The sequence below is a fragment of the Eufriesea mexicana genome, unplaced genomic scaffold (assembly GCF_001483705.2).
Source record: "Eufriesea mexicana isolate 0111107269 unplaced genomic scaffold, ASM148370v2 scaffold474474840, whole genome shotgun sequence".
In the NCBI taxonomy this organism is placed as follows: domain Eukaryota; kingdom Metazoa; phylum Arthropoda; class Insecta; order Hymenoptera; family Apidae; genus Eufriesea; species Eufriesea mexicana.
The window spans coordinates 510,395-527,218 of NW_016907953.1; the positions used below are offsets into that span (position 1 = coordinate 510,395).

The 16,824-nt window shown below is 41.1% G+C and overlaps 1 protein-coding gene across 1 annotated transcript in view; it reads right to left on the bottom strand.

The window, feature by feature from the left end:
* The window catches only part of LOC108547175 (transmembrane and TPR repeat-containing protein 1), a 310,690-nt gene that overhangs the window by 178,401 nt on the left and 115,465 nt on the right, over positions 1–16,824 (bottom strand). The window contains exon 2 of the mRNA XM_017899583.1: positions 10,602–10,779. Within this exon, the coding sequence (XP_017755072.1) occupies positions 10,602–10,779 (178 nt within the window). The remainder of the gene's footprint in view (positions 1–10,601; positions 10,780–16,824) is intronic.

The window sequence follows — 16,824 nt, forward strand, 5'->3', positions numbered from 1 at the left end:
GGTCCTCTGCGCCAGATATCTGGGTCGTCGATGACTCAGCAGCGTTCTGCTAGTTAATAATGCATGTTAAAGGAAACTTCAATCGACCTTGTTACCGTTCGATCGACATCGATATACAGCGCTTTCGGAGAGCAGGGTGCAAAGCGGGCCAGGTCAGGTCCGTGGAAACGAGACACTGTGACCAGGACAGGAACGGAATTTGATGGAGGAAGGACGTCGTAGCTGGATTCTGAAGGAAACGCTACTCTTTCGGCTGGTACCAAAGCTTTCTGGATGAGTGCGAGGAATGGGGTGGTTTAAGTGTCATGCTAAATGAATTAGGGATTTTATGAAAGATTCTCCAAGACTGGGGTTTCTGAGGGTACCGTCAAATAGGATCTAGTAAACTCTAGGGTAGCTGGGAATCCTAGTACTCCTTTCGACAGAATGAAGAATGCTTGGGTGTAAAACTTGAGACAATCAATGTTTTGGATAATGATAACTGAATATGCTAGAATATTTTAGAACGTGCAATGTAGAAGAGTCGCATGTTCAAGATTATGCAAACAGATGAATGTATGAGAAGGTAGCAGAAAATTAATCAGCGGTTACCTGAGCTACAGCGAGGTAGTGACAGGAATTGATGAGATGTGTCGTAAAGTGTACTACTGTACTCGCAGTCACAATTCCATCAAATTTATTCATAGAAACACCAAAGACGAGATAGCATTCATTTCTGTACCTCCGTGAGCCCTACATGATTAAAAATACAGCCACTGGGACAATAATGCCAAAGTCGCTGTATTCCATACCTCTGATCACTGGGCCACAGCTTAAACGCGAATCTGAATTGCATTCTTCCAATTAGTGTCTCCTTTCAGTCAACCCAGGCTCTATCCCCTAATACCCTCTAGATGTCTTCACCGTGCCCTTCCCTTCCTTACTAATTGCAACTGAATACCCCAGGACAGTGTAAATCAAAAACGAACGTATTCGATGCTAGTAACGCTGAATACTGCTGATACCACGCGTGACACCTCGGTTTCCTTCTCTTAACAGAGAAATCGAACCAGGACGCCCTTCGTGGAATTCAATCTAGCTTCAAAGAGGCTCGTCTGTGTAGAGTATGCTGCCTGAAATTTTGTGATTCACAGTTTCAATTACGAGCCTTGACAAATTAAGCGGCAGCAAGATACAAATTAGTCAGGACGATCGAGTATTGCGATCAGAACGAAATTCAGACGTCACGTGGAAAGAGGGGTGGCCATGTTTCAAAGATGCCTCCGAGTTAGTCACTAGAGCACTTCAACGTGCGGTGAATGACCCTTGGAGCAATTAAATCATGTTACTAGAGGCTTCACTGAAGGACAGTTACGATTAATTTCACGAACAATATCGTTAACCCACAATCGTTCCATCGTGGTACCATTTTGTAGCCACGAGTGATCACGCGTGTCTGAAATTTGACACCAGATGGCGCGGAAGGATAGGTCGGAAAGCGACTGACGATCTACCATTTAGGTTATGTTCCGGTCGAAGGCTTGTAGACTTATAGAGAGCACACTTCTTCATTGTTTCTCTACTATGAAATATATTTATTAGCATCAAAGTAATCTCGTATTACTATGGTTATGTCTTGCACAATTTTATGATGGTTAGATGTCATTGCAGTGACATCCATGGACCGCCAACATAGGTACTTGAAGACGGATCGCATTTTAATCCGCGATGAGGTATAGAGCGCGTTCTCGAAGGCATACACCGACTTTAACTTCAATTTCCCTGCAGTTTACTCGTAATACTCCGTTACTTCCGGCGAAGTAATCAGTTACGCGTGTAGCGTCTTAAAATGGTGGCTGCCGCTAGCTGATACCGCTAGTCTAACGTGCTCGTTTAGGCAGTTCTCTTAGGTGAACTGTGAATACTTTTAATAGAAAGGAGGATGGTAATTGGCAGTTTAACTGTGAAGATAATATAGGAACACCGGGGTTGCTAAATTTTAAAGTCTCCTGTGATATAGTATCTAAATATCCAGATATTTTTTCTAAAATTCATCGGAATTTCTGTTTCCTCTTACTAGAATATTTCATTAATATTTCCCTTACACGGATATTCTTGTAGTTCATGACATTTCTGGAAAACATACAAGTTTCACGTATACTCTACAAAAAGATCAACATCAACGTCCAGGATGGACCATGTGACATGACCATATGGATTATCTCCAATCGTCTAATTATTAGAATAGCAATAAAAAAGTTTTGCCCCGCAAACAGAATGTAAGACGAAGACAATTGATTTCTAGACGAGTTACTAGAGACTGAAAATATCAAAGTACCAAGACAAGATATCTTTAAGTATACTACCCTGTATAGAACAGCTCTTATCTTCGAAAGCTGCAGCAGGTAGCATAATAATACGGAATGGTAGCAGGGAAAGAATGGCTTGCGGAAGGTTCTCGAAGACATATGTGCGGTATAACCCACGGTTACCCAGAAGCATTCGTAAATTACTTCGTTAATGCGCGTGGACCCGGCAAGTCCTCCGTTAATTCAGCGCAAGGACTTCCCATTATCCTTATCGAGCATTGAAATATCGCACGGTGGGCGTAGTTCGCACGACTATCCGCTAAACACGAATAAGAACCGTAACCGTGCATACATAGGAAGTAATGGTACGTCGGTAGCAATCCACGATTACCCTGGCAACCCGTTTCTAATGGGCAGAAACGGAACGGTGTTTTCCGTTTGCCGAACAATTTCACGAGAATCACCAGGGCGAAAGGGGATTAAAAAGGTTGGATGGAAATGGGAGGGTGAATCTTCTGGTATACCTTGGGAGATTAATGGAAGGAGGGACGTGTGATCCTTTCTGTTTGCCTTTCTTCCTCTGTTACCTTCGTAATCTCTTATACGAAATTTCAAATTCAACGAAATATTCGTTCCCCGAAAGAATTTTCTTAGCAGGACAAAATAAAATTGAAACGGAGGTTTGTTTTTGGTAATTGATTTACAAAGAAATGAATCTCTTCTGGATTCGGATGGAGATATAATTTTGTGATCACGTTTTTCTAATAATCCATTTCGTCAACTCGTCGATATTCATGATTCGTTACGAGGAGAAAATTTAGTCAACGATGAATGCATTCGTGATAGAGAGAAAATAATTTTCTTTTGCTGTTTAAAGTATGCTGTAGACGAAGTTAAAATACACTTGTAATTTTAACACCTTTGGGAATATTACCTGATCATCTAATACAAATATGTCTCCAATTCGAAATATTTTTACGTTTGCGAAGTTCTTATTTTCTTTCTCAATTTGATAAATTATATTCTTGAATAAGTACGCAATAAAAGTGTAAGATCTTCGAACAAATAACTAAATAACTTTCGATTCTGTAGCATAGTGCACTTACTCTGTTTTCGTCGAATACACTCGTCGTTGCTTAAAGATAACACTTAAAGAGTTGAAACATACATTGGAACTTATTGAATATCGAGTGAGAATATTTAATTTCTCAAACAATGTTAATAACGTGTGTTAATAATTATAAATAAAGAACATTAAATTTAACAACTTCAACGTTTCCCCAATAAGGAATCTAATCACAGGAATGTTTTATTCTGCAAAAATGGAATCATTCTTTTTAATTATTAATTATTGTTACTTCATGTATGTATACACTTCGTGCATTCTTCGATAGCTGCGTCTACCAGCCTCTCCTTCAACCTCCATATTAAAATGAGTTAGACAGAAAGTATTTTCCAAGAGAAGAGCTCTTTAAACCGTTAAAAATTCGCCAGGAAAAAAAGAATTCCAACTACCATTAATATTACCGATTCATAGGGCGCATTTCCAAATCAGACCAACGCACTATATTACACGCGTATATATCGGCACTGGCGGCCTACTTTGAATTCGACTTCTCCCCCAGCAGCTAAAAGTTCCTCTTAACCCATGTAGCCGGGTTCCTACCGGATACTCCCGCGTGATGATGCATGGCAGTTCTAAAATTTCTTGTCCGGGCCGTCTCGAGCGACCTTCAAATGGGAAGAAACGAGGGAAAATGGGGAAGAAAATAGAGGAGTAATGTCTTCCTCGTTCCTCGGATCCTCGATCGTGCACGAAAGTGTTCAACGATCCCTCGAGCAACACCGACACCGTCCCTTTAATTTCCATTTCCCTTGCCTGACACCTTCCTCCACCAGAACGGATCGCTCTCGCGAAAATGGACGGCCCGGAGTTCCGACGGGACGAAGGACGACTGTGATTTCACGAATGATTTCACGGGAATGCGTGTAACTCCGTAGCCGGAACACATTCCGCGTTCCAAGTTTTCTTCGAGTAGAGGCGAAACCTGCGAATCACGCTCGGCGCGCCACCTATCGTGAAACCCTCCTAACCTATGATTTCGCTGTCACGGAACGAAGTGCGCGCTGTTCCAACCTATACTGATATTCGCTTTTTACCTGTCTCCTGCAAAGAAACTGCGAAAATGATTTTTGAACGTTGCAATTTTTTACAATATTTAGATTTGGATGGAGAGCTTATCCATTGAATAAGTTGATAAAGATTTCGGCTCATCTATGGCTTCTTTTATAGGTTAACTGCGAGATCAGTAACGCGTTGCTCGACATGTAACATTTTACGTGTTATATATTATTGACATATTATTTTATACATGATATTATCTTAATGCGTTAATTTGTACGTGACAAATTGCTATAGCTCTTAGTTTTAGACAATTACATAAACTGGATTATTTTAAAAAAGTATACGTAGCTGCTTTGTCGTTGGAAATATTGTCATAATATATTTCTTTATCAGTGAAAACGTTTTCAACTGTCGCTTTAAGTTTGATGTGTGTCACGCAAGAGGAATACGTGTAAGTAGCTATATGCGGAAGGAAAATCGATGCATCCAATTTCACGTGCAATTTGTAATGCCGAAAAATTGATAACCGGAAGTAACATGAGAAAATCGGGAACGAGCAGAAAATTCGAGAAAGGACGTGTGACGTTGTCAAGTAAATGCCAAATTTTTACGTCACCGGAAATGGGATCAGTGCAAAACGTCGCAGGAAATGGCAGCTATCTTTAAATTTGCAAAAGAATTGAAGATTCAAGAAGAAGAAATTTAAGAACCAGATATTTTACATAAATAGTTATAGTTAACTTATATGCAAAGTGACTTATATATTTTCCTACGAGCATTTCAGGGTGTGACAATAAAACGGGCTACGTTTTTCGAAAAATAAAATGAAGATTAATATCTGCTTGCTATTTTGCGGGAAATCGATTTTGAAAATGCGCAGAGCAAATGCACACCGACGAGGTTCGAGTTTCGAACTACTTTTATATCTCAGCACCGTGTTTACACAGAGCAAGTACACAGTTAGGGAACGTTGGGTTAGCGTTGTTCAAGGAAATGTCCTAGTATATATCCAGCATGAGATTAGCATCCAAATACAATTCAATTTTAGTGCCCATCAAGTTTGATTTCTTTGCTCAATCTACATCAATTACCCATAAATAGCTTTGCATACTCATAATTTCGAACAGATGGAAAAGTCACTTCGAAATTTCATTCCAATGTTACTTCGTTCCTTGATTATGGAATGCGTTCAAGGAATCGTCGAACACAGACTAACTAACAGATTAAACTTCTTCATACACCCACCTGACTATTACACGTTTTGACGTTGACACGAACGCGGAGCAGAAAAGGGAGCAAACAATGAAAAATTGCAGAGTCTGCGTCAAAGGTAGCGAATATTCGTAGAAGTGGATGGAATGTTCAGACGATTCAAAGCGTGGGAGAAGTGGAAGTGGTTGAAATTTCGTGACATAAACGAGCATCATTTGACGCTACTTTCGATACGGCTGGAGTTAGTAGAGCAGAAAACAAGCTAATTCAAAGGCAGCAGCTCGACGTTCCTGTGAACGAAAAGGGGCTTAAAGGAAGCACATCGATCGATGCCGGCTTTAATAGCCAGTGTTTATCGTCAATACGAAACTTCTGAGGCGGAGGCCCCTTACATGAGTAGGACGGCCTCTCATGCTCTGTCAGACACGAATCAGTGATACGCCTTTGATTACAAACGCTGACTGAAGAGCCACGTACGTCTGGCAATTAGGGAAATATTTCGAGTTTCCTTCTAATCTAATTTTCCTCGGTTACGCAAACGTATAACTAGGCAAGGTACACGGACGCACGTCGTCCCATTGCTGGCCAAACATGTCTGCCTCGCTAAGGTGCATGTGTTGAGATATTTGTGCGAGCGTAACGGAAACTGGCAGAATATTTCGACGAACGTTGAGAATTTTTATTTCTTTGTAACAATAGGACGTAATAGAACAAATAATTCCGTCTCTAAAATTCGTCACGATCCTGGTACCTGTCCAGTGTGATTACCTCCTCGAGCAACACGTGGAATCACATTCATCGAAACATGCAATTTCGCTGCAATTGGATGGTAATCGGTAAACACAGGTTCGGCTGATCAGGCCAACGCCGAATCCAGGATCGGAGTCACACGCGTGCAAGAAGGAACGGCAGTTGGAAACGGGTTCACAAAGGAACATTTGTCGCATCCAACAATTCTTAGAAGCAATAGTTGAGAACTCGGAACAGCTACGACTATACGACTATACGACAACCAAAGTATAGACCATACAGAACTTCTGTACCGCGCTGTTTAGATTTATGGATCAGCTAAGTTGTTCATACTGATAAATCTGATAAGTAGTTTAAGTATATGTAACAACAAGGACGCATACTATCACCGGAAACCATTCAACTGAGTTGTAACTATTTGGGATGGATACTTAGGCAGATACTTAACTGAAATATGCACTTAGTAGTTCAGAACACTGTTATATCCTTCAGACCGGAGAATATCTTCCCAGTTGTGCACACCAAGAAACAGAAATTATCTTCGAGCCCAAATGTCTAATTGGCACTTGCATTGGATTGAAATAATACCGGCAGGGTTGCTTCAAAGGAATAGGGAAAGGAGTAGTACTAAGGGAGGAATGCTAAAGTAGACATTATTGTGATTGTAAACGTCAATGTAGGTACTGAGAGTTTTGGTCGAATTCCGTGAACCTCAAAAGTCTAATGAAATTAGTACTAGGTGAGAGCAGGTTTATATTCATTTTATATGACTCTCGAAAGATGTACTAATCTGACCAACGTACTTTCCGGAATTGATACCGCGCCTAAAAATAAAACGAAAAGAAAGAAGAAAAGTTTTTGTTCCATTTTTGCGAGAATTTCGTTATCTCTTCGAATTCAAAAACGCTGTAAGTATCCTTGTGTCTACATTAAGTAGATCGAATGACGGAGTAACACAAAATACAAACTTCACTAGAATTTATAAAGCCAAGGTTAAATTTGTGGTTAAACTATTAAATTTGTGCGCATCCCACGACTCTTCAGGCTCAATTTTCACGAAAAGGAGGCCTCGTAGGGGAAAACTTTATTCTCTCTTTTCGACTTAATTTTAGACGTAGAATCACCTTCTGCACGCTTGTACCGCTAGTTAACAGACATCCCGTATAATAGAACAGACTTGCTTCCGCATCGGTACGTCCAGCCAGTTTCCTTCCAGGTACTTTAGCAATCAATTCGCGGAGCGGCGAAGACTGGAAAGGTTGACCCATATAACGGGTCGGACAGGCGTGATAATCGATCGATCGTGGGAATTCGCGCGTACCCTCGACGCGACGAAGTCCAGGGACGGTCGGTGACCCTCTTCACAGCCTCCTCTCTCTCTCTCCCTCTCCCTCTCACTCTTGTCTCTCTTCCGAACCGGTTCATCCTTTGTTCGTCAGGGTTTACACTGGAAACAGCCGCTTCAGTGCTGTTGTACTTAATTAACGCGCTAACTTTCAGCGCTCGGTCGAGGGCTTGATCCGACAGCCAGAAACCGGCCGTGCTTTCACCGCTTGATCATTTCGGCAAACAGCGGACGGCCCGCGCAAACTGATTCGACAAGGGGGATGCGTCTCGTTGTCTCGTCACTGGCGTCCGCGCGCGCGTGCACGCACGCATGCAGCTCTCGGATGAAAGAGATGGCGCGTCGCTGACACGCGCGAGTCGCAAAATGGCCGCACGCTTCTCGACTCGGGCGTAGTGAAACCCGTACAAAGAACCTCGACGCCATTCGACGTCGCGATAAATGGCCGTTCAAGCGCGAACAAAGGACTATGTCTTTGGAAAGCCAGGCTTTTCGGCAGCTCGTCGTTCAACTTGATTAACGCTCACCCCTGGCGATGTCCGATCAAGGATTCAATCCTGTCCGGGTTTAATGATTTTGGTAAACAACGCCTGCCAAGGCAAACAAAGGGATTCCGCGTCTGTTGTCGGAGCAGTGGCTGAATAGCAATATGATGAGCTTATCGAGCGAATCGGATGGGACCGATGAGAGCTGTAATTCCGATTGGACAGTATAGAAAGCAAAATATCGCTCGCGGCATTATCAACGATGAGCCCACACTTGTGCGATCGAATGGAATGTTTGCTTTCGAGATTTCCCGCTTGTCCACTGTGTCTTCCTCCGCGATGAACTATCACGACGACAGCATTGAATCATGCTAGAGATATATGTCCCCGTTTACCTTTCGGGAATGCAGATTTTCGATTGATCCTCTGGCCGGATCGGCAGATTTTTGTTTCACATCGCTTCACTGCTAATCTGATGCAGCAATGAACGAGAGATTAAGAATTTCAAGTAGCGCGATTCAGCGGATAATTGAAAACGTCAAAACTTCCAAGCTATTTCTAAAATATTAAATATGGGGTTGTACTTCAAGGAGATACCGATGATCGCCCGAAGTAAAATATGGGGAAGATGGTATAAAAGTTTGGCCTGGATTATTCATTTTATATTCGTGTCTACATAGATGGTCACTCATGCAGTTGTTTTGAGGTTCCTCACGCGTGCATTTGGGCCACTTGTATCTTTTAAATGAATCCACATGAAGATATCCACTTGGGTAATTTCAACCTTTATCTTTTTAATAACAAATTACTTAGAAAATGTTGACTATCATCGTCGTTATCACTGCTTCAATATCACTACAGAAACATGACCTACAAAGTTGTTCATGTGTCCAAAATAATACGAACCTCATTTTACATCGGTAGAACGGGACTGGATCAGAGATAGCAAGCTCTGTGACTTCTTTGACCTGATTCCTAATACAAGCATCATGCTACGATAACAGCACGGATAATTGGAGGTTAGTCACACTAACAACATCTGTACGCGTGAGACATAGCCAGATGCGGTGCGTGACCAGCAAACGAACTCTAAGCATGTAGTGCACAAACAAGCACTGGGAATCAGTATGATACGCAAGACGAAATTCTTATTTCACCAACTAAGTCTCGCGTTAATAATCCTACGTAAGAAGCTTTCGATCGAATAATACAACGCTGTTTCATCGTTGGTGAGAAAGAAAGTTCGTTGACCTTCTCCAAGTTTTCTTCGACAGTTGAATGCCTCGGCCTTTGCAAGATGCAAATTTAAACACTGCAACGAAGATTATTGTTATGCAGATCTTCATTACGGAGAATGGGAAACGAACTCGTGACCAGTGACCATTCTTGCCTTGAATAATCAATGGTAAATACACACTGGGCAAATTTGTTATGGCAGTATTCGATAAGGAAAATTTAGTTCCGAAGGTGAAGTTAGTATATGAATTTGTAGAATTTCTACATGAAATACATAGTTATTTACGTATATACATATTCTATACAAATGTAACATGTTTTATGTATTTTATATTATATATTATATTTGGTAACGTTTACCGTATTCACGTGCGAATGGTTATCCTTATTCAATTACTATATTATATAATAATCCCTAAACCTGCATGCTGTGAAATAGGAGATAACCGAAGGTAATAACGAGTACGGTATCACTACTACGTGCCTTGCTGAAGCAGGCTACGTACGCAAACATTATCACTGACGTCGAAGTTTATTGTTGTTGCGCATCGTGCGCACGATATGACGAGAAGTACAAGAGATTTCCCACCAATCACTCTCCTATGCCTTGATCGGCTTAAGATAAATTCGCAACCAGGCGAACGTGAAGATTCTGGATTAATTCCTGCGTTAATCTCTACAAATTATTGCACGCAACATACTTGATGATCAAACTACGAGCAGCCACTAGTAACTAGAATACCGCAAGTGTTCCTGAACCTCGAAATTAACTCGAATTTTCGGAAAATATGCCAAGTTACACGTAGTCGAGGTCAATGGTATTTTAATGAAATTATTTCCGATCATATGACATAAAGGTTGTTACAACAACTCTAAAGGTGCAACACACGAATATTGTTTAGCAAAAATTATGCACTTTAAATAAATAAATCATTTTTATATTTTGCAATCAGTTTACCTAGTTAAATAATTATATTGACTTGCATCTTCGGAGTACATCCATCTGTATCGTATGAGCGTATGTTATAAAATTCTGTCTGCATTTGTAAGTAAGGATGTTTCCAAAATCCTTCCCAACATTTCGAGTTTTCCGTCTACGAAAAAAGCTTCCGTGGTTGTACACCTTTATCGTCGCTGTTTCAAGCATCAGTGTTACTCACCGCTTCAGTGTGTACAGGATGAGCAGCAAACAGCAAGCCTGTCAAGGCAGCAAATCCTGGACGCAGCGATGCCACAGCTAGGCTCACCCTTGTGACCAAAACGCATGCAATAGCGTGCAGGGCAATATTCGTCGCGTGATACCAGCTTGGCGTTAATCCTGACATCAAGTAGTTTAACCTGAAAGTACGGAAACAGTCTAAATTAAAATACACACTAACAATCATTTAACGTGGATAAAATGTCTTACGCGTTCAGCAATGTTGTGTGTGATAATTATATTAATATACAACAACAAATACAGAGTAGAAATTATATTCCTGAGAATACGATTTATTTTCTAAATTAAAGATGCTGAAGGAATATTCAATTATATTCAATCCATATGTTTTACTTGGTATGAAAGGTATGTCAAGTAAATGTTACGCGAAGATATTCAACAGAACCTTTAAAGTGATCTCACTAACCACATAAATTTTTTAATTACTAACAACATTTTTTACGAGATTCTTAAAATCTAACATAACCTAACCTGACCAAATACGAATTGCCTCCCAAAATGTTATTAGCCGCTTGTGTTATTTACATCGGTCAATATCGAGATATAATGATTCAAAGTTGATATGCTACTCATCCTGTTAGAGCTGCCATGTTGTACATATAAGACTCAGTGGCGCCACCTACACGTAGTGCACGCCAGGTAACGCTGAGTCTGGAAAGGTGTCGACTTTGAAACTTTATATCCCGATAATGGTTTGTACAAATATTATTTTAGAAATAATTCGATGAAAGCGTAAATTTAATAATTTTCCTGGACAAAATGTCAATAAAACCCACACATTCTACGAAATTACTAGAACATTTAATTAATAATTCGATATTTGGAAATATTTTTTTAGGAATATTCCGAAAAGCAGGCGGATATTCATGATCCTTACTTTGCAGCAGAATTGAATGAGGTTTAATTAAATTTTCTAATAAAATACTGGAAATAGGGGCGCTCCTAATTTGGCCAGTCCTCGCAGTGAAGTATACCGGTAAACGGTTAATTTCGTTTCATCTAATTGCTCGATAATTGAAACCACGCAGTCCTTCTAATGGGCCTCTAAGTGAAATCAGTGAACCCCGATTGCAATTAGATAATTGCAGCAGCTCGTTACTCATTAAACATTGTTCGATCTTCAAATGAGGCTAAAGATTCGCGACTACCATTGGGCAGGTATTATTGCTTTGATTTATTATAAGTATCTGCAAACAAGAAGGCTGAAAAACTTCGAAAAACAAAATTAGATATTTCTGCAGCTTTACCGCTTTGAACTGAATGAAACGAATATGACCCAATGTACAAAACATGTCTATATAATTCCATTATTATATCGCACCGGATAAAACTGAAATATCTGCTCGTCGTTGATTAAAACAGATGACGAATAAACGAGAAAATTAAAAAAAAAGAGGGAAAAAGGAAGAGGAACGAGATTTATAGCAGCGTGTTAAAAACTGTCGAAATATGTCAATTTACCTGCACGATATCATATATAAAAGCTTCCAAAATTTTAGCGAGGATCGGGTTAAAACAAACAGAAACACGATTTTTACATTTAGTTTAAATACACATACATACAAAATCGGCGAATAAACAATCTAAATTGGACTTTGTAAATCCGTTATGTTATTAATTGCAGATGTCAATGTGTCACAGTCTGTGAGAAATTACCTTCCATGCGTCAAGCGAATAGCCTCTTGACGACACTTGCTTTGTCAATTATTCATTTTTTCTGACGTGTCACGAAAGCCAGCCAATAATATTTCGAATTACCTTGCACGGGTTTTCCATTTTATTGGACGTTTACCAAGTGTCGGGACGTACAATAAACCTAATTAAACGGATGATCCCTTAATCTCCTTCGTTATTATATCCCCTGCACGTCATTCGAATAAATCAAGCATCAAGCCGTCAAAATGCGCTTCTCTTCGCGTGAATACATAACCTTATCCGGGCTACTTCATTCGCAGGTCCACCCCTTTTGATAGTCCCCATCATCTGACCGCTCGAGAAATCGGAAAGCAATGGTCGTAACCGTGCTTCGTATTATAAGAATGGCGGATTTGAGGCGCAGCCGTGGCGAAGTTTTTACGGGAATCCGCTTATCACGACCAAGATAATCGGCTTGCAGAAAACCACTCCATACCATCTATTCGCTCTGTCCCGTCCATTCACCATAACCGGTGTACAATTTTTTCCTTGATCTCTGCTTTTCTTTCCGTGTCGCCGGTGCTTCGTGCGCCACGTGTTTCGCTTGTAACGAAAGAACCGTATGAAACTTCCCCCACACCGTTCCACATCCCGTTCCGTTCCATTCGGCAGCTATCGATCATGGAATACTTTATTTCCTCGGGTAGACACGCTCGTCGATATTGCTCGAACATCAATTCCAGTTATGGAGAAGCGCGGCGGGGTACTGGAAGGTGCGAAGTCGGAGGCAGGTGGCGTGACAGGCGCTGGAGTAAGGAGGACAAGGAAGAAAAATGGGTGAGACAGAGAGGCAGCATCGGGACGGAAACAAACACCATGGCTGCTGACGCGGCTGGGTAATAATTTCGAAAGTCTGCCGACGGCGTAAGTTCGACGCTCCTAAGATTGGCCCTGTTCCAGTTGTCAAGGATCCTGCTCGCCTGGAGGCGTGCCCTGTCGACTCCTTGTCCCTGGATCAGCCAAAGAAGTCGGATGTGTCAGTTGCAAGTTCGTACGCAGATTTTGCTGCGGACTTTATGTGCCATCGATGGATGATCGAGACCTAACCTCTTCGCGCGGAGTAGAATAACAGCGGCGAACCATTATTTCAATATGGCGGCGTGCTGGAGACAAATTATTGCATAACGTGGAACGATATGGCGTTGAGTTTTGGGGCTACTAGGGATAAATTTCATGATCCACTTTCGAGATATAAATATGAGTGTGCAACACAGTTGAAGATGGGTTTAAATTCGGGGATACGCATATTCGTGGTTTAACGGTGCTTGACGATATTCCGAATTGTATGTCGGGGATTAAGCTAATATTTAATCTAAAATTATTTCAGCTCCAGCCGGTAAACTCGAATTTCTTTGCGGAGGAGGAGAACAGTATGCTCTTTGAATTTTCGCTAAAATTATGTGGACTGTTCAGCGAGCTCGACGTTTACATTGATCTTCAGTAAGACGCCGATCTTCAAAAATAATCCCGATCAATAACTTGCCGGTAAGAAAACAGGCTTCAAAGTAGCTTCCGATGTTCGCCGGATATTTTCCATTCGTTTTCGCGCCAATCGACGAATACAACGGTGAAGATTAGATGGGAACACCGATGCTCCGACTACGAGTGCCATGTTTAGCATATAAATTGGGGCTTCGTTTCGGATGACGCGGTTATTTTCGTAGGGTAGACTGAAAGGTTTAGCTGACGATCAGGCGAATCGTTTTGAACATAAAATATCATTCCATGAATAAATCTCTTTCCGGGGCGACACATTCTTGTGGGTACAACAACGCCCGGCTATGTATTCTCAAACGGATGCCCACATTTCCGGCGTCCATAGTATGTATTTAGCAAACGGAGACCGACCAACATTCCGAAACATTTCCGAGACGCAATCTCGTTTCACAAGGCGCGAGGATGTACTGGCACTGGCGCTGTAAAGGGTATGAGGGCTGCATATTTAGGATCTTCCTGTTTGCACTTAAAGGGCTTCCTAGCTGTGACGCACGAGTCCCTAGTCTCGTTGTTGTCCTCCGGACTCTGTACTTCCTTTGGTTTCACTTGATTGTTTACATGGATTTGGCGGCTCCACGGACTGGTAAATGGTCGCCTAAGCCGATGGAATGAATCTCGTAACGTGAGTACCAGTGATAGAAATTTCTCCAAAGGTACAATCGATACTTCCTTTTTCTTTTCTATTTTCTTTTACAGTGGATGTAATATTTCGTGTGTACTATACTACAGTGGGACTATATTTATGTAATCTAGAAGGGGGGACAGACAGGTTTAAATAATTGGGTATTTCACGAAATAGGATTTCATCTAATTCTTCCCATCATCTCACCTACTGTTGAGTTCTTTGTCTCTCGATTAAGCTGTTTAATCAAGGTCCTATTACACATACTTTCATTCCATAATTTTCATAACTTTATTTTACAATATATGTTTCCTTCACAACAATAGTTTCATTTTATAGTAAACATAGTCCCTAGTGCTTGTGTTTATGACCCTCAACTGAGCATACTGTAATTAAATGTATCACTAGTGATTCTATGAATAATAAGACCTTTGCAGAATCCAGTTCAACAGGCACTGCGAATGCATGTTATCATTCTGCTGGTGTATTGTACATCAAAGGAATTTGAAATATACTTAACACATCCAAGCACAGTAAGGTACTAAAGAAATTCCAGAATCGTTAATAAGTAATCCACAGGGTAAAATCAACTGTCCCAAAATATGAATAAATTAAACATAATCGTCGTCTACAATAAATAAATCTCGCACATGCTACGCTATACTTTGAAAGGGAATAGAATTACAGGGAAATCATTGATTTTGTCGTTAAATAGAAATTCGTTATTAGTAAAGTTGAAATGGAAATTTAAAATTGGACGCTGCATCGAACGATGCTATGTCGCGTAGTACACGAGTTTTGAGGTTAGATCTGCACTAGGTACGCCCATTTCGCGATATTTGTTTGATATTATGACGACCAATTTTGCGTGAAACGATGGAGATATGATATTCGAAATGGCACGGTCCCCGTGCACGGTCTCGTAAAACAAAGTGAGCCATTTCACGATGCGATGCGTCCATGCGAGCGGTCTAGCGCTCTAATTGCTGATTTCGCAGCCCCAAAGTGACCAACGGGATACATCGATTGTGCAGAATTCGATACGTCAATCTTCTTCCGACAAGTCGATTTAATTTCGGCTTAATGAAAAATTCTACACGGGGTGGACGCAGGATTTGGTGAAACCGTAGGAGACAGATAGGGTAAAGAAAGAGACGGATAGCCAGAGAGATAGAGACAGGAGCAGGGACAAAGGAAGGTCGTAGCATTGTCGGCGAGAGGAATCTACTTGAACGCCGTTCACGACGTAATTAGGCATTCAACCGATTCGGTCTTAAGCGCTTAATCGGCTTTGTTTCAACCTGACATCCTCTTAAACGCACGGCAAGCCGAGCCAGCCCGACTTCCGTGGTTCGTGCCACGAAGCCGTTACTTGTTGACAAACGACGCCCAAATACTTTCACAGGGCGAGCAAAGCAACTCTGTAGGATAGTTTTACGTGAAATATTAAAACGTCCAGGATGCCGTTAAGAAGTTGATTAAATTACCGTGGTCGCCCGGAAGCTTGAACGTGTTTACATCTTGACGCGGACCGGTTGGAACCTACGCGAGGTATTGTTCAGAGGGCTCACAAGCGTTCTGCGTTTGTACGTTTGATAAACAAGCCGAGTCACGCGAACTCGCGATGTTGTAAATATTTTCGATTCGCAAAGCCAGGGAGGAGCGATAAGAGAGCGTGGAAAGTGGCTTCGCGAGACTCCGTTGCTGCGAGGGTAGTCGCGACATACTCCACTGCTGGTTTTATATCTTATTAACCCATTTGCATCATTAGCGTGCATGTACGTGCAATTTTTCTGCTCGTTATCATCACAGTGTACACACATACACGAATGCTTGCACTTGCTACGTTCAACTATAGAATGATATCCGTCAAATGAAGTTGCTGGAAACGAAATGATACATGAAGTGAAGGAAACATTTCTAGGTTACACCAGTGAAATTAAAAAGTAATGTATGTGATGCTTACGGTACGTTCGTTGGAATTACGGGTCGTGGTGGCGCTAGTGAGTACTGTGGCAACGAGTGACTATTTCGCTCTAAAATATTTTCTCCGACCAACCAATGATGTATATTTGCAATAACTGTGTTTGAAAGAACTACAATCTTGTTCTAAATATTTTTCTGAATATTCGAAAGCCTAATACGATAATAAAGGTTTGCCGATAACTGCATATTTCTCATCAATTAGACTAACGCAAATTAGTGTACCCCAACGTATTTCAATTAGAACTTATTTCTGAAAGAATACTTGAATATATCCAGTTAGGTACAGAAGGCTTGTTTCCCGTCGCGAAACCTAATTTACGTATTTAAAAATACAAAAGACATTTTCACTATTTAAGTTTGCTCC